The 12,533-nt window shown below is 37.5% G+C and overlaps 1 protein-coding gene across 1 annotated transcript in view; it reads right to left on the bottom strand.

The window, feature by feature from the left end:
- Window positions 1–12,533, bottom strand: part of TRRAP (transformation/transcription domain associated protein) — a 74,167-nt gene that overhangs the window by 29,697 nt on the left and 31,937 nt on the right. Inside the window, exons 37-51 of the mRNA XM_053957443.1 lie at window positions 12,394–12,522; window positions 11,515–11,781; window positions 10,807–11,013; window positions 9,787–9,945; window positions 9,566–9,700; window positions 9,283–9,393; window positions 8,300–8,446; window positions 7,782–7,995; window positions 6,969–7,094; window positions 5,182–5,328; window positions 3,799–4,001; window positions 2,983–3,104; window positions 1,938–2,151; window positions 998–1,177; window positions 525–671 (exon numbers count right to left, since the gene is read on the bottom strand). Of these exons, the coding sequence (XP_053813418.1) occupies window positions 525–671; window positions 998–1,177; window positions 1,938–2,151; window positions 2,983–3,104; window positions 3,799–4,001; window positions 5,182–5,328; window positions 6,969–7,094; window positions 7,782–7,995; window positions 8,300–8,446; window positions 9,283–9,393; window positions 9,566–9,700; window positions 9,787–9,945; window positions 10,807–11,013; window positions 11,515–11,781; window positions 12,394–12,522 (2,508 nt within the window). The remainder of the gene's footprint in view (window positions 1–524; window positions 672–997; window positions 1,178–1,937; window positions 2,152–2,982; window positions 3,105–3,798; window positions 4,002–5,181; window positions 5,329–6,968; window positions 7,095–7,781; window positions 7,996–8,299; window positions 8,447–9,282; window positions 9,394–9,565; window positions 9,701–9,786; window positions 9,946–10,806; window positions 11,014–11,514; window positions 11,782–12,393; window positions 12,523–12,533) is intronic.

Genomic DNA, 12,533 nt, shown 5'->3' with positions numbered 1-12,533 from the left:
GAAATTAATCCTATTTTCATGTTGATCAAGACTCTGATTCATTACTGTAATCATCAAAAAAAAAAAGGAAAAAGGGAAGATGTTGATCATCTTCCTAACAGGAATAATCAGGTTAATTGGATAGAGCTGTTGCTAGTGTGGAGTTATTTAAACATAGCTTTCAGCTAAATTATTTTCTTAGAAATTAGTTAATCATAAAATGCTGATACACATTTTTGATGCTATACCCTGTGTTTGTCATCACTAGTTTCTGAAGTGAATTGTTAAAATATACATACAGTGAAGGAGGATATTTAATTTTGTAGGAAAGGGATACAGTAATAACTAGCGATGAAGTGAAGGCTTAAGAATTTTTTACCATAGGCAAATAAGAAACTCCAGATTATAAGAAATGTCTACATAAGAAAACTCAGCTAAAAAATGAGAAGTGCGAGACAGAAAACGAAAAAAAAAAAATAAAACCACCTCAGATCAGTTTGAAGTTTTAGGATTAAAGTGGTTTGTCACCAACAACCTGCACCCACCTTCACCTCCCGAAGGGAGTCGAGGAATTTGTCGTGCCGGTTGGTCAGCATGTGCAGCTGGTTGCCAATGTCCTTCTCTGAAAGTTCCTTCGTTTTGGGAGTGCTGGTCTGATCTCCTGGAGCCAACTCAATGTCTATTTCAACATCCTACACAGAAATAAACACAGAATGTAAAAATAGACATCTTCTATGTACTTTTGCTTATTTTCCACAATAGAAAACACCCTCCTGATCAATTTATTTGATCAGGCCTCACTGTTTTCTTCTTCAGGTTCAGATCTGTAATTTCCTAGAGTGCTGAATGAATGAATGGGAGTTCTGAGAGACCCACACACGCTTAAACCACAAGAGACACGAACAATCTGCACACATCACCTTCATCACACATTCTCCAAAGCTATCTGGTGAGAAACTAAGAAGAGCTGAATTCCACCCAAAAGACTGCTTTTCCCACAGTATTTCCTGTCAGTTACCTCCTCTTTGGATTCGCTGTTCTCCCTCTCCCGAGGCTCTTGCTTGACGTGTGTGACCATGGCAAAGGCTGCCCTGTCGTGGCTGTCAGCGAGGTTGATGACATTGGTGATGGAGGGCAGCATGGCCCCCTGGCAGCTGGTGCCAATCGTGGTGTTCCTCTCACACACTGCCAACAGCAGCTACCACGTGGAGAAGTAACAAGAGTTTTTGAACATGCATTTTACTGCAGAACTTCAAAGAAAACATCACTATGGTTTCATATTTAAAAACAAGATAGAAGTTGCAATAGTAAGTTTAAGACCTTTTTATCAGCTTTATTCATAGAATCTCCTAGGCCTAAAGGCTGTATTTTGTACTTTTTAACACAAGTATTAAATGCCCTCAATCTGCTAATAAATACAGACTCTGTTACCCTAAAATGGATGTTCACAGTCACCTTAAATTCATGCTTTAATATGCATATTGTCAAAAGAAAAGGTTTTGTCCCATTTTATTTTAAATAACCCAAGCAAAGATGCAATTTCATTTCCATGCAATCCCACCTAACAGCTGTCACACTGTTAGGAGACATTCCAGCTTTAATAGTTTTCTTGGAATTTTCTCCTATAAAAATTCTTGGGCTTTTTTCCATAGTCATTATCAATTATAAGAGATTGTTTTCCTTAAGAAGTATTAACCTGGTCATTAAGCTTTTGGCAGAGAAAATAGATTTTAAATGTTTATATTGAAGTCACTTCCTAAGCATCAGCATTTCACTGTTCAGCCATTGTATATATTTTTAAGCACCACAGGAGCTGAGGCAGCAGACTTGGTATTTTCAGCTTTGATACAAACACACTCCAGAAAACAAACACCACACAATGCTTCTACACCCAACAAGGAAAAATAAGGACTAAAACATGTATCTAATTGCATTTCTGATACAAGTAGTTTCCCTACCTCGATGCACTGCTTTATCCAGAAGTGATTTCCCATTGCTTCCCAGTTTTGGGAACAGGTCACATAAAGCAAGCGCTCATAAACGCGACGTTTCATGGAATTGTCAAAGACCTCAAAGAATTTGGCTCGGATGAGTGGCTGGGCACAGCGCAAACCAGAGAGAAATGCTGGCTCCAGTTTAGCTGTAAGTTCACTCCCAGAAAGATTCTCATCCCTAGAATGAATAAAGGTGAAAAACAGAGAAAAAGAAGACTCCTAGGTTCTGTATAACGGACTAAAAACCCCAAGAGATGACATTCTGTAAAAACCCACGTGACAAACATCCAGGTGCAGTTTTTGAGAGAAACAGCAAAGAAAACTTTGCTGCTTGTTGTAAAACTGCCCAGAACTATCAGAAATACTCTTTCAGGATAAAATCTTATCATAATTGTGAAACACCTGAAGCTACATCTGTATGGTGCTTGAAATCACAAATTGTATTGATTGATAAAACTTTCTGAGCACTGTGAACCAGCAGAGTACAGCAGCAAAGGGACTGCAAAATAATGTGAAGCAGCAGCAGCACACCATTAAATACCTGGCATTTGTTGATAAGGTGACTATTTTAATTAGTTCATTGTGATTCAAATCTTCAAGTCTACCCAGCAAAGTACCTCTCCTGAAAGTGTAATTTACAATTAAGTTTCAAGGAAAAATAATATTTATATCCTATGAATGTGAAAAGACAGAGCTTAGCTGTAACCACAGTGCTGAAAATACAGTCAGCTACAAGGATGCCTTGGTATCCTGGGAAAGAAAGAAGTTGGGGTGGAGGTATTTTATCAGTGCCAAAAGTAAAAATCCTTACTAAGGAACTTCTGTTTTCAAATTGCATTCCATAAATATGCACTGTGATCTCAGTAAAGTGAATTGATTTTGCATTTTAAGGCAAAAAAAAAAATCCCTTAATTCAGACCTAAAAGGACTGATGACATGTTATAAAGTTCATATATGGTACAAATTATGAGCCAATAAGCTGCAATAAATGATTAATTACTATAATTACCTGTAGACATAGTTAACAAGGTCTAAGAACTGAGCATTTAATTCAAGGTCTTCTGGAAAACGCTTTTCAATGTAAGTCATCATTTTCACCAGCAAAATGGACTTTTCCCGGAGAGTAGGTGTCTGTGGTAAAAGAACACATGATTAATTTTGTCAATTCATCTTAAAACATAAGAAACAAAACAAGAGAACTAGCACATTCAAACTACAACTCAGCCACTCTTTACATGACTCTTTTGCTTCTAAAGTACTGAAAAAGAGCTTGGTAGGTCATAGTTCTTAAAAAGAAAAATAACTCAAGCACTTATCCTTCTAATATATGCTGGAGAATTTTTAAATTGTGACTAAAAGTAAGTCTAAGTTGTTCAGGGATTAAAAATTTCTGATGAATATTATAAAAAGTGTAGTCCTTTTGTACAGCACTAGGCTGTAAAGAGCTCAATTCTTAAGAAAAATATGGCAGATTGAGGAGGACACAAAATGTTACAGAGTAATATAATTTATACCGGCATTAGTAATCTTCATCCTGAAGAGTCTTTCTATCCAGGTTAATGTGAAGTATATTTTAAAACTTTAAAGGAAGTTTTCCACAAAGCAGCATTTGAGATCAAACATCAAATATAAGTCTATAAAATGCCAAGTATCTATAGCTGCAGCTATTTTCACAGGGAATGACAATAGTCTAAACATCATCAAGGGAACCTAAACATATATATCAGATCACTACAAACCTCACTGTCAAAACTGATGAATTATATTGGCTAACCATAGTTATTTAGTATTTGAGAGCAATAATGACTTCATCTACTCAATTTACCTGATTAGCTGCCATTGGGGAATTGTTTTTCACCCACTCCTCCACTATTTTTACCACCGCACGAAGAATTTTGGCATCAGTGGATTTTTCAATGAGAGATGTTAGAATAGCTTGTATAAAATTTTTCCTCATTTCCATGCTCATCACAGCCAGGCGAGTTTTCACAAGATCCAGACTCAGCATTACGAGTTCACTTGTACCTGCTATGGATGCAAAAACAGGGTTAGAGTTGTGCATGCACCTATGAAACACTGAGGGAAAACACTTTCCAGATAAGATGCTGTAATTTTAAAAATATCAGCATCATCTATTGCCTGGAAATACATCCAACCATAGAGATAATGTGTTCAGAATTACCACTTTACCATCCTACACAACTAAGGCACAACCCAAGGCCAGCTTGGATGGGGCTTTAGCAACTGTCTAGTGGGAGGTGTCCCTGCCTATGGCAAGGGGTTGAAATGAGATGATCTTTAAGGTTCCTTCTAACCCAAACCATTTGATGATTCTATGACTTCTTTCAAAACCAAATCCATTCAAAGTCCTAAAGGAAAGCCTTTTTTTTTTCCTTTCTGCAAATCTTTAGTAAAAGGTATTACAGACACCTAATACTGAAAAAGTGCAATTAACTTTGTGAAAGAAATTGTCTGTGATGCAGCTAATTCTCTAATTCTGTTCAGCTAATTTCCTGACCAGCTTATCTAGGAAGTTTAATAATTTTCCAATTGCTTCTCAATGTTAATAAAATTTACAAGGCTCTCATTTACCTAATAAAGTTTGGGCTGGGAATCTAACAGTAACAATTCTTTCAAAGTGTTTACTTCAGTAGCTTATTCATTAGTAAATTACAGGGCTCTTCACCAGCACTGTATTTTCTTCTACAAGAACATCTGATTTTTTTCTAATTCATTTGACAACAGACAGAATTATACTGACTGAAAATGATGCTATTTTAAGATTAAAAGCTAAAGCATCAGCTCCCACAAGTTAATTCAAACACATTTGTTCCAATATTTTAAAATAGGAAGGAGTAAAAAAATTTGAAAGCACAGAGCAATCAAAAAATTCAACCCCTCTCCCCTCAACCCTCTAAAGCCTTGAAGAATTTCAGACTTCTATTTATGTTGCAACTCAACAAATGTTTCACTATCCCTTCACTGAAAAGGTTGGGCTAATACTGAAATTCATCTATTAAGCAGGTAACTTTCCTAAGTGCATTTTTAGCTCTCAATACTTCAGTAGTACTACTCACTAAGGCTGAAGTATTTTTCAGCAAGTTATAATGGACACAAACACTGCAAAGTCATTTGAATCCCTTTAACATGAAGATATTTTAATGCTTTCTAACACGTTTAATCATTAACAGACTGTACAAGGAAATACCTGTGTTTGCTTCTGCTGTTCCTGCTGTTGCCTGTGGGTTCAGGTGTTCTCTGACCATCTTCTGCAGGGACCTCATGAAAACTGAGATCAGCCTGTCAATGTAGCTGGGGTTGTTGCTGCATGCAGATTTCAGAATCATCAGAGTCCCTAGGGATAAAAACAAGGTTTCAGGAATTAAAACTTCTCTTGGGCATGACCTGAGTAAGGTACAGATGCCATGAAAGGATGGGACTACCCAGGTTACAAATATTAGAAATCTGGAGAGATTTGGAGAAAAATTTCAGTCTCAACTTTAGTCCTTAGAGTAAGTCTAAAAGGTTACTTCTGCACTAATCAAACATTTCAAAGTTTTGTATACAAGTGTGTGATGAACAGCAAGGGGAAAAAGGGAGGACAGGAAGAAAGGGATTGAGAACAAATACTTCCCCAAGACCTTAAAAAAATGTAACTACTCCTGATATTGCACATTTATTTTAGTAGCAAAAAGTAGAAAACTTTTAAATTAGTAGGCCCAGGTTTAGTAATTAAGAAATGGTAACTTGGGTTTTCTAATCTAGAAACTTTATAAAGTTTAATAAATCAGTTTCTGTAGATTGAAGAAGTTAAGTTGACTGCTTCACCCTTTAAAAAAATAGCACACACTGTAAAAGTATACCTACTAAAAAAAAAACCTACTGCAACTTCATAATTCAACGTATCTACACAGCATATCTACAGAAGCATGCTCTGGTCATTGAATGGCTCTTGCCAAAGATCTGACTTCTTTTTCTGATCAGATGAGCACAAAATTTGGCTCACAAAGCTCAGCCTCTGAGCCACAGAATTACTACAAAATGCTCCCCCTGACAGCTTGATTGTGCTGCTTTTAAGGGAGCTTTGGACAAAATGTAAGAAACATCTTTCGTGGTTAGTTTGATGTAAAGCACGTCCTGACATCTGACAAATAGGCAATTCCCAAGGTAAAATTGCAGCCATCTACACAGCTCACAGAATAGAACAGTGAAGGACATTTGCCATTTAAATCAGCAGGTTTTCCAACATTGTACAATTTCAGGTCTGTATTACCAACACAACCAGTTCTGGGCCAAACTCTATTATTCCTATATATCTTTGTCATTCTATTATGTAGCTGAGTTGTCTAGCTGTTCAGTAAGTACAAAAAAAAGAAAAACAAGAAAAGAAAAACATTTCAGCTCTTCAGAATGGTCTATGCTAAAAATTCAGATTTTGTCACACAAGAAAAAATAGTATTTTTGTAATTTCTTGATTACTGAGAGTTTAAGATCTATAAATACATGAATCTTAATACACTAACTAAATCAGCTAATAAATAAGGCTTAGAAAATTAAAAAGAAAGGTAGAACACATAAGACTCTACACAGATTCCTTGAACTGTTGTATCTCAGAGGACCTGCAGGATGTGATTTTTTTCCCATGTAAGAAGCTGCCAGTAACTTTACTGTTTGCCTAATATCAATACTGCACCTTTTCCCTATGCACTTTAAATACTTTGCACTTTAAAAGGCTTCCACCTAGTAGATCTACAGATCCCAGCCTTCAAAAATTGCTCCCAGGTCACTTCAGGGAGCAGACAGAACACAATGAACCCCCCTCCATTCCCTTTCTTCACAGCTATGACATCCCAAGCTCGGCTCTCAAATTAGCCTGAAATGCTTCCCACAGCTTCCTCTGCATCAGATCGGATTTATGGAAAAGGAAACTCATGACAAAGACATGACTCATTCAGGGGCATTCCCACAGAGCTGCCAGGGGTGTGGGACACGTACCAAAGAGCTGGGAAGGGTTGGCATTGGTGGCTTTTTCATAATTAGTCAGTCCTTCATAAATAACCTTCCCAACTGCAGCATAAAGGCACTCCAGCTCTTCGTACTTGGAAGCTACACTTGAGGTACCTGCAGAGTTCAGAGGTGTGTTTAGTTTTGGTAACATTACCCACAGCACAGGCAGAGAACAGTTACACTGTGAATGTAGAGTCAATAAAACACCACTGGAGTCTTATACTGTCAACACTCTAAGGTGACATAGGCAGATCCCTCATTTATATAAACCTCTTTATTATACCAGTATGTCTTTGATAATAGTGTACCACTTCTGAGTAACTCAATTTGATGAGCAGTCTTACATTACCGATTTACTTTTTTCCAAGAAAATATTATCTAAATTAGCTTCTACTAAGACACAGCATATTACTTATTGCCTTTCTTTTTTACACTTTATCTCCCTTCCTTGTTTCAGCTAAACACCAAAACTTAATACCTAAAAAAATGCACTTCTGAAGCTGAAAAATTCTAATTGCAGAAATACATTAAATTTATAGCATGCATTTCTTGAACTAAAGTTATGACAGCCACAGGTTATTAAGTTTTTATGTCAATGGATAATGATGTATTCTACATGATTACTTCTTTCAGCTTTTCTTTTTTTAATCAGAGGTTGAAAGTGCAAGCTAAAATGGACCATTAAATGCAAGAATCATAAAACAGAATATTAGCACATTCCAAAGAGTGCCTTCATCCCACCCTCAACCACTTAAGTTATGCAGCAATAAAGGATAAAAGGAGGAAGAAAACACCGCTCACTTGGCTCTGTAGGGAAAATTCCCATCAAGCGAGACAGCAAACTGTGGACAGCTCTCAAAACCTTGGTGTTCCCACAGGTCATACAGGCTGCTACCCCTCTTTGGAGGGGCTTGAAGCTGCTCAGGATAGCAGGGGGCTGTAGCACAGTCAACAGGAAACTTAAGACCTCTAAGCCAGTGCAAATGTTGGCGAAGTTGGCCTGATTGGGCTGCTCCTAAAGAGAAAGCATACAAAAAGGCAGCTGAGTAAGGGTTGTTACACAGATTACTAAACTCAGATCAAATCTGTTAAAACCTACTAAGAAAAAACCCCCAAAAATAAATAAACCACACCAACCAGTGAGTACTGCAGCTCTAGAAATTACAATCACTTCTGCAATTCACATACTTAAGCACTTATTTATTTCACTGCAAAGAACAGATTAGTACTGTAAAAATCTATATCCAGATATGACTGGTATTCAATCATCTCACATGCCAGGGAAACCTAAAGACCTCCAGGACTAGAATGCTACCTACCACAGTCATGAGCAGCTTATCAAACCACTGCAACTTCAGTTCTGACTTGGGCCACATGTCTGGCCTCAAAGCTGTTTTCAGAAGGTTGACGCAGCGACGAGACAGCAACTCCCCAGGGGATCCAGCAGTGTTGGAGTTGTCATTTACCTAGCAATTAATCAGAGTTAACAAAATTACACCCTTTTGGAATCAAGTCATTAATTTATTATTCATTCCATGCAAGCATGTAATTTCTTATTTCTGAAAAGGATGAGCTTAAGTAGTTTTATCAGTACAGTCACACAGCATTTAGTGCATAAAAAGCTGACAACTAATAGTAAACACCAGAACTGGTGTCTAAATTGCTGGCTAATTAACCCAAATCACCCATCAAAGGTGTATTTAAAAATAGTTTCATGCCATCCTTTATTACTACAACTCTGAACATACTCAAGATGGTTAATCTTTACTGTTTGCAAGGTATCCATAAACATGTGCAGCTCTTTACTCAATTCATCTTTACACTTAAGAGCACATCTTCTTTGTGCAATAGACTGTGGGATATAAAATCCCATGCTACTTACCAGCTGAGTCTGCTGCAGGAGCAGAAGCCATAAAATTTGTCAGCTTGGAGGTACACCCAGATAATTTTCCCCCTTCTAGAAAAGTTAATTCCCTCCAACTGTGGTGAAAAACTTTAGTTCTACATGCTGCAGGAAAGTAATTCCATGTATAGGATTTTGAAAATAAAACTACAATCATTACCCCTAGATACAGTCTGTAAAAATCTCTAAATATTTTGGGATAAAGCATTCTTGACATTTAACCTAGGTAAAAGAACAAGCATACATTGCAGCATTACCCAGATATGTAAATTAATCATGAAAACAAAGCATAGAAACATTAGAATAATCCAAGCCTAAAAGGACCTCTGTGAAAAGAGGGGTTTATGGGTTTGGCTGCTACTCCACATTGGTATCTGCATATCAGAATAACCACAGTACCTGGCAAGCAATTCTAATCAGGAAATTCACAACAGTGTCTGTGTGCTGCTTGTCAATGGGCTTGGCAAGGAGGGCATCAGCTCCTGGCAAGGACTGGCTCCGTCCAAACACCTGCATGCACACAAAACACAAAAGCCATCAGCCAGACTGGAGGAGGAAAACTACAAGAACAGATTTTAAACACTTGCTAAAGCTAAAACCTTCAATTCAGGGAGTTTTGAGTCATGTGGAAAAAACAATTACACTACTTAGAGTCTCTGAACAAATCCTGATTTTCTCTTACAGCACTTATTGCTCCTGTAGCTGTCCTGAATCGTTTTACTTCTTGGCCAGAATCCACAGACAATCCTCTTTTAACAGCAGATGAGGCAGAACTTGCTCCTTCTCCACTTGCACTTGAGTCCATATCTGAATCTGGCTGAAATATCAGCAATGTGCATGTTAAAAAAAGTACATTAAACTGTGGAACAGTTCAATCTTTACCCATTTATTTTGATTTCCTACCTGCTGGTCTTTGATTCTTTGCAATTCCCATTTAATAACAACTTCAGCAAGATCCACAGCTAATTTTCTTTGCTCTATTGTAACACTGGGAGTGAAGCCCAGTCTCTGCATGGCACTAACCATATGCTGAACCAAGTGATGTCTCACAGGATAATAAACCTGAGAAATGGTTTCACAGAAATGTGAGTCATTAACCAATAACATTCTACACAAAACCTACAAAGTTGAAATAAAGCAAAATTGTAGAACAGTCATCAATCCCAAAGTTTGCTAAACCTGTACCACTTCAAATTTTGCAATATGGAAAAGTAACTGGTCCATTGAAAATAGTGTTTTGGCTACAACTTTCAGGAGTGACTACTGATTTCATGCACTCAAATGAACACGTTCTTTTTAAGAGTCATGGTTTTTCTCAAGGACCAGTCATACCAATTTTTTCCAAGCCTTTAAAGAGCTTCAACTCACATTTGGACACACTCAGATATTCTTTCAAAAATTTTTGAGGCATCAGTTCCTGAAAAATGTCTATTAGCTGTCTCTTTGGATTGCATTTTAATACATGTTTTCAAAAATGCTTCTATCTTGACATTCTGCACCATTCTCCCATTTGTTTAATTTTTCCCAACATACACTGCCTGCAGAAAAAAGTGTTCTAGTCAATCCCACAGAATATATAAAGTCAAACAAAAAAGGATTACTGGAAGATGGCGATAAATATAGTTCTGTACTTTTTTAAAAGAACTCTTAGAGAATCTTCACAGAACACTGCTAATGCATGTGCAATGAATTCACCTTGCAGACTCTAACCTGACATTTGGAGTTCTAGCTTCAATCATGATAGAGCTTAATAAATTACTTGCTATTAAACAGTTGTATTCAGTTACAGATAAGTATCTTTACAGACAAATGATGCATTTTGAAGCTAATCCATATAAATCAGATTACGCTGTTTTTCTAATCAAACTGTTTACTTCCTTGATACAGGAGATACAGTGAGTACCAGAGTAACAGTACAAGTACCTTAAAATGTTGCACTATCAAGTGCAAAATATGTACTAGTTGGGGCACTGTATGACCCTCTTCCACAATGATTTTTCGTGTCCAATGAGTGAGCATCTGGTGTCCATCCTCCATTCGAGCAGGCACAGCTGGAGTCAGGATAGCCATGGCCTGCCTGACAATAGCCCGGGCTTCCATTGCATGAGCTTTGAGAAGGCTGTGAAAAACCTGAACAGCAGAGCTTCTCATCAGCATTATTACTGTTTTGTAAATTGCATTTACAAAAACAAAGCACAATTTATAAACACAATTTTTCTCTAAAGGTCCATCATTTGTTAGAAATATGATGATACATCAGCAGCAGAAGCATGGAGCATATACTTCTGTTTCCTTTACATTCCCTTTTCTTCCTCCCTCTCCACTGTCCAATTTGTAGTTTTCCTTTGGTCCCCACATTGTGTTTCAACTGAAGTGTCTCTCTCTTAAATGAAGAAACATTCCCAATTTTGTTAATTCAACCAAAACATCTACTTGTCTTACCCTTCCTGCTTCTTTCTATACTCTCCTACTCCCAAGTAAATCTGTATTAAACATTTGGCCTGCTGCTTCTGCATTTGTTTGTGGTGTTTGAATTACACTCAGTATTCAAAACCACCGTGCAGCTTCTACTCTGAATCTTAAAATAAAAGAAAGCACTCCATGAATTTAACACAAGCCCATGGTCAATACCTGCAGAACAATCTTCTTGTGAATGGCAAACTTGGCAATGATGTGTGCCAAGAGCAAGTGGCCACTGTACTTGCAGGCTGGGTCCACGCAGGCCTTGGACAGGAGGCAAGGCCAGGCAAAGGTCATCAGGCGCCGCAGTTTGCTGTTCCTGTTCTTGTTGTTGTCGTGGATGTGATGGGGGGCATGCTCCACCAGCAGCGTGGCAAACTGCAGCAGGTAGATCCTCAGAGAATCCAGCATATCAGCCTGTTTTTCTGGATCAAGTACCTAGTTCCAGGCAGGATCAAAGAGGAGAGAATGAAGTTGACAAAAAACTGACTTTTATCATTATAAAGGCAAAGTCCCAAATTTTTGCTTTTTGAGCAGTTTTTAAGAAGACTAAGAACTCATTGTAATTGCTTTCTTGACTCAGTTTAGTACACACAAAACACTGCTGAAGTGTGAACCTTTAAATAATGAGCACATCTGGGAACTCCCAAACTGCTAACCTATAAAAAGAAATAAATTAAAAACCCCAACCCTCATCTTCAACAACATTTACTTTATAACCTCTGACTGGTTCCATGAAACAGCAGTGAATTAGAAAGACACTGATGTTGGGTCATGGAAAGCTTTCCTTATAAAAAAGACTGGGATTATAGCCAAGTAAGGCCCATTTCTAAAGCCACATTCCAGATCTGAAAACAGCATGAACTGAAAATAGTAGTCCCATTCTGCTGATGACTAATGGATCTCACATTCAACATTATGAAGCAATTTGACATAACAGACCATAACATTCAAAACAGAACAACTAAATCACATCAAGATGAGAAATCAAATGAAAGGAACAACTTTTGGTTTTAATTTTCGAATACTTCAATGTAAACAGATTGTTACCTTTGTTATAAAAACACTAGTGATGCTTTCTGGATTATCTCCTTCTGGGTTTGGGGGGCCTAACAGCTGTTCACCTTCTCCTTTTTCAAAACTGTACAAGAAAGCAGGATTCAGGATATGTTGCAGCACCTACAGAATAT

This window comes from Vidua chalybeata, chromosome 16, assembly GCF_026979565.1.
Source record: "Vidua chalybeata isolate OUT-0048 chromosome 16, bVidCha1 merged haplotype, whole genome shotgun sequence".
NCBI lineage: Eukaryota > Metazoa > Chordata > Aves > Passeriformes > Viduidae > Vidua > Vidua chalybeata.
Note: the sequence above shows the minus strand (reverse complement) of the source record. Positions and strands in the feature narration are given on the sequence as shown.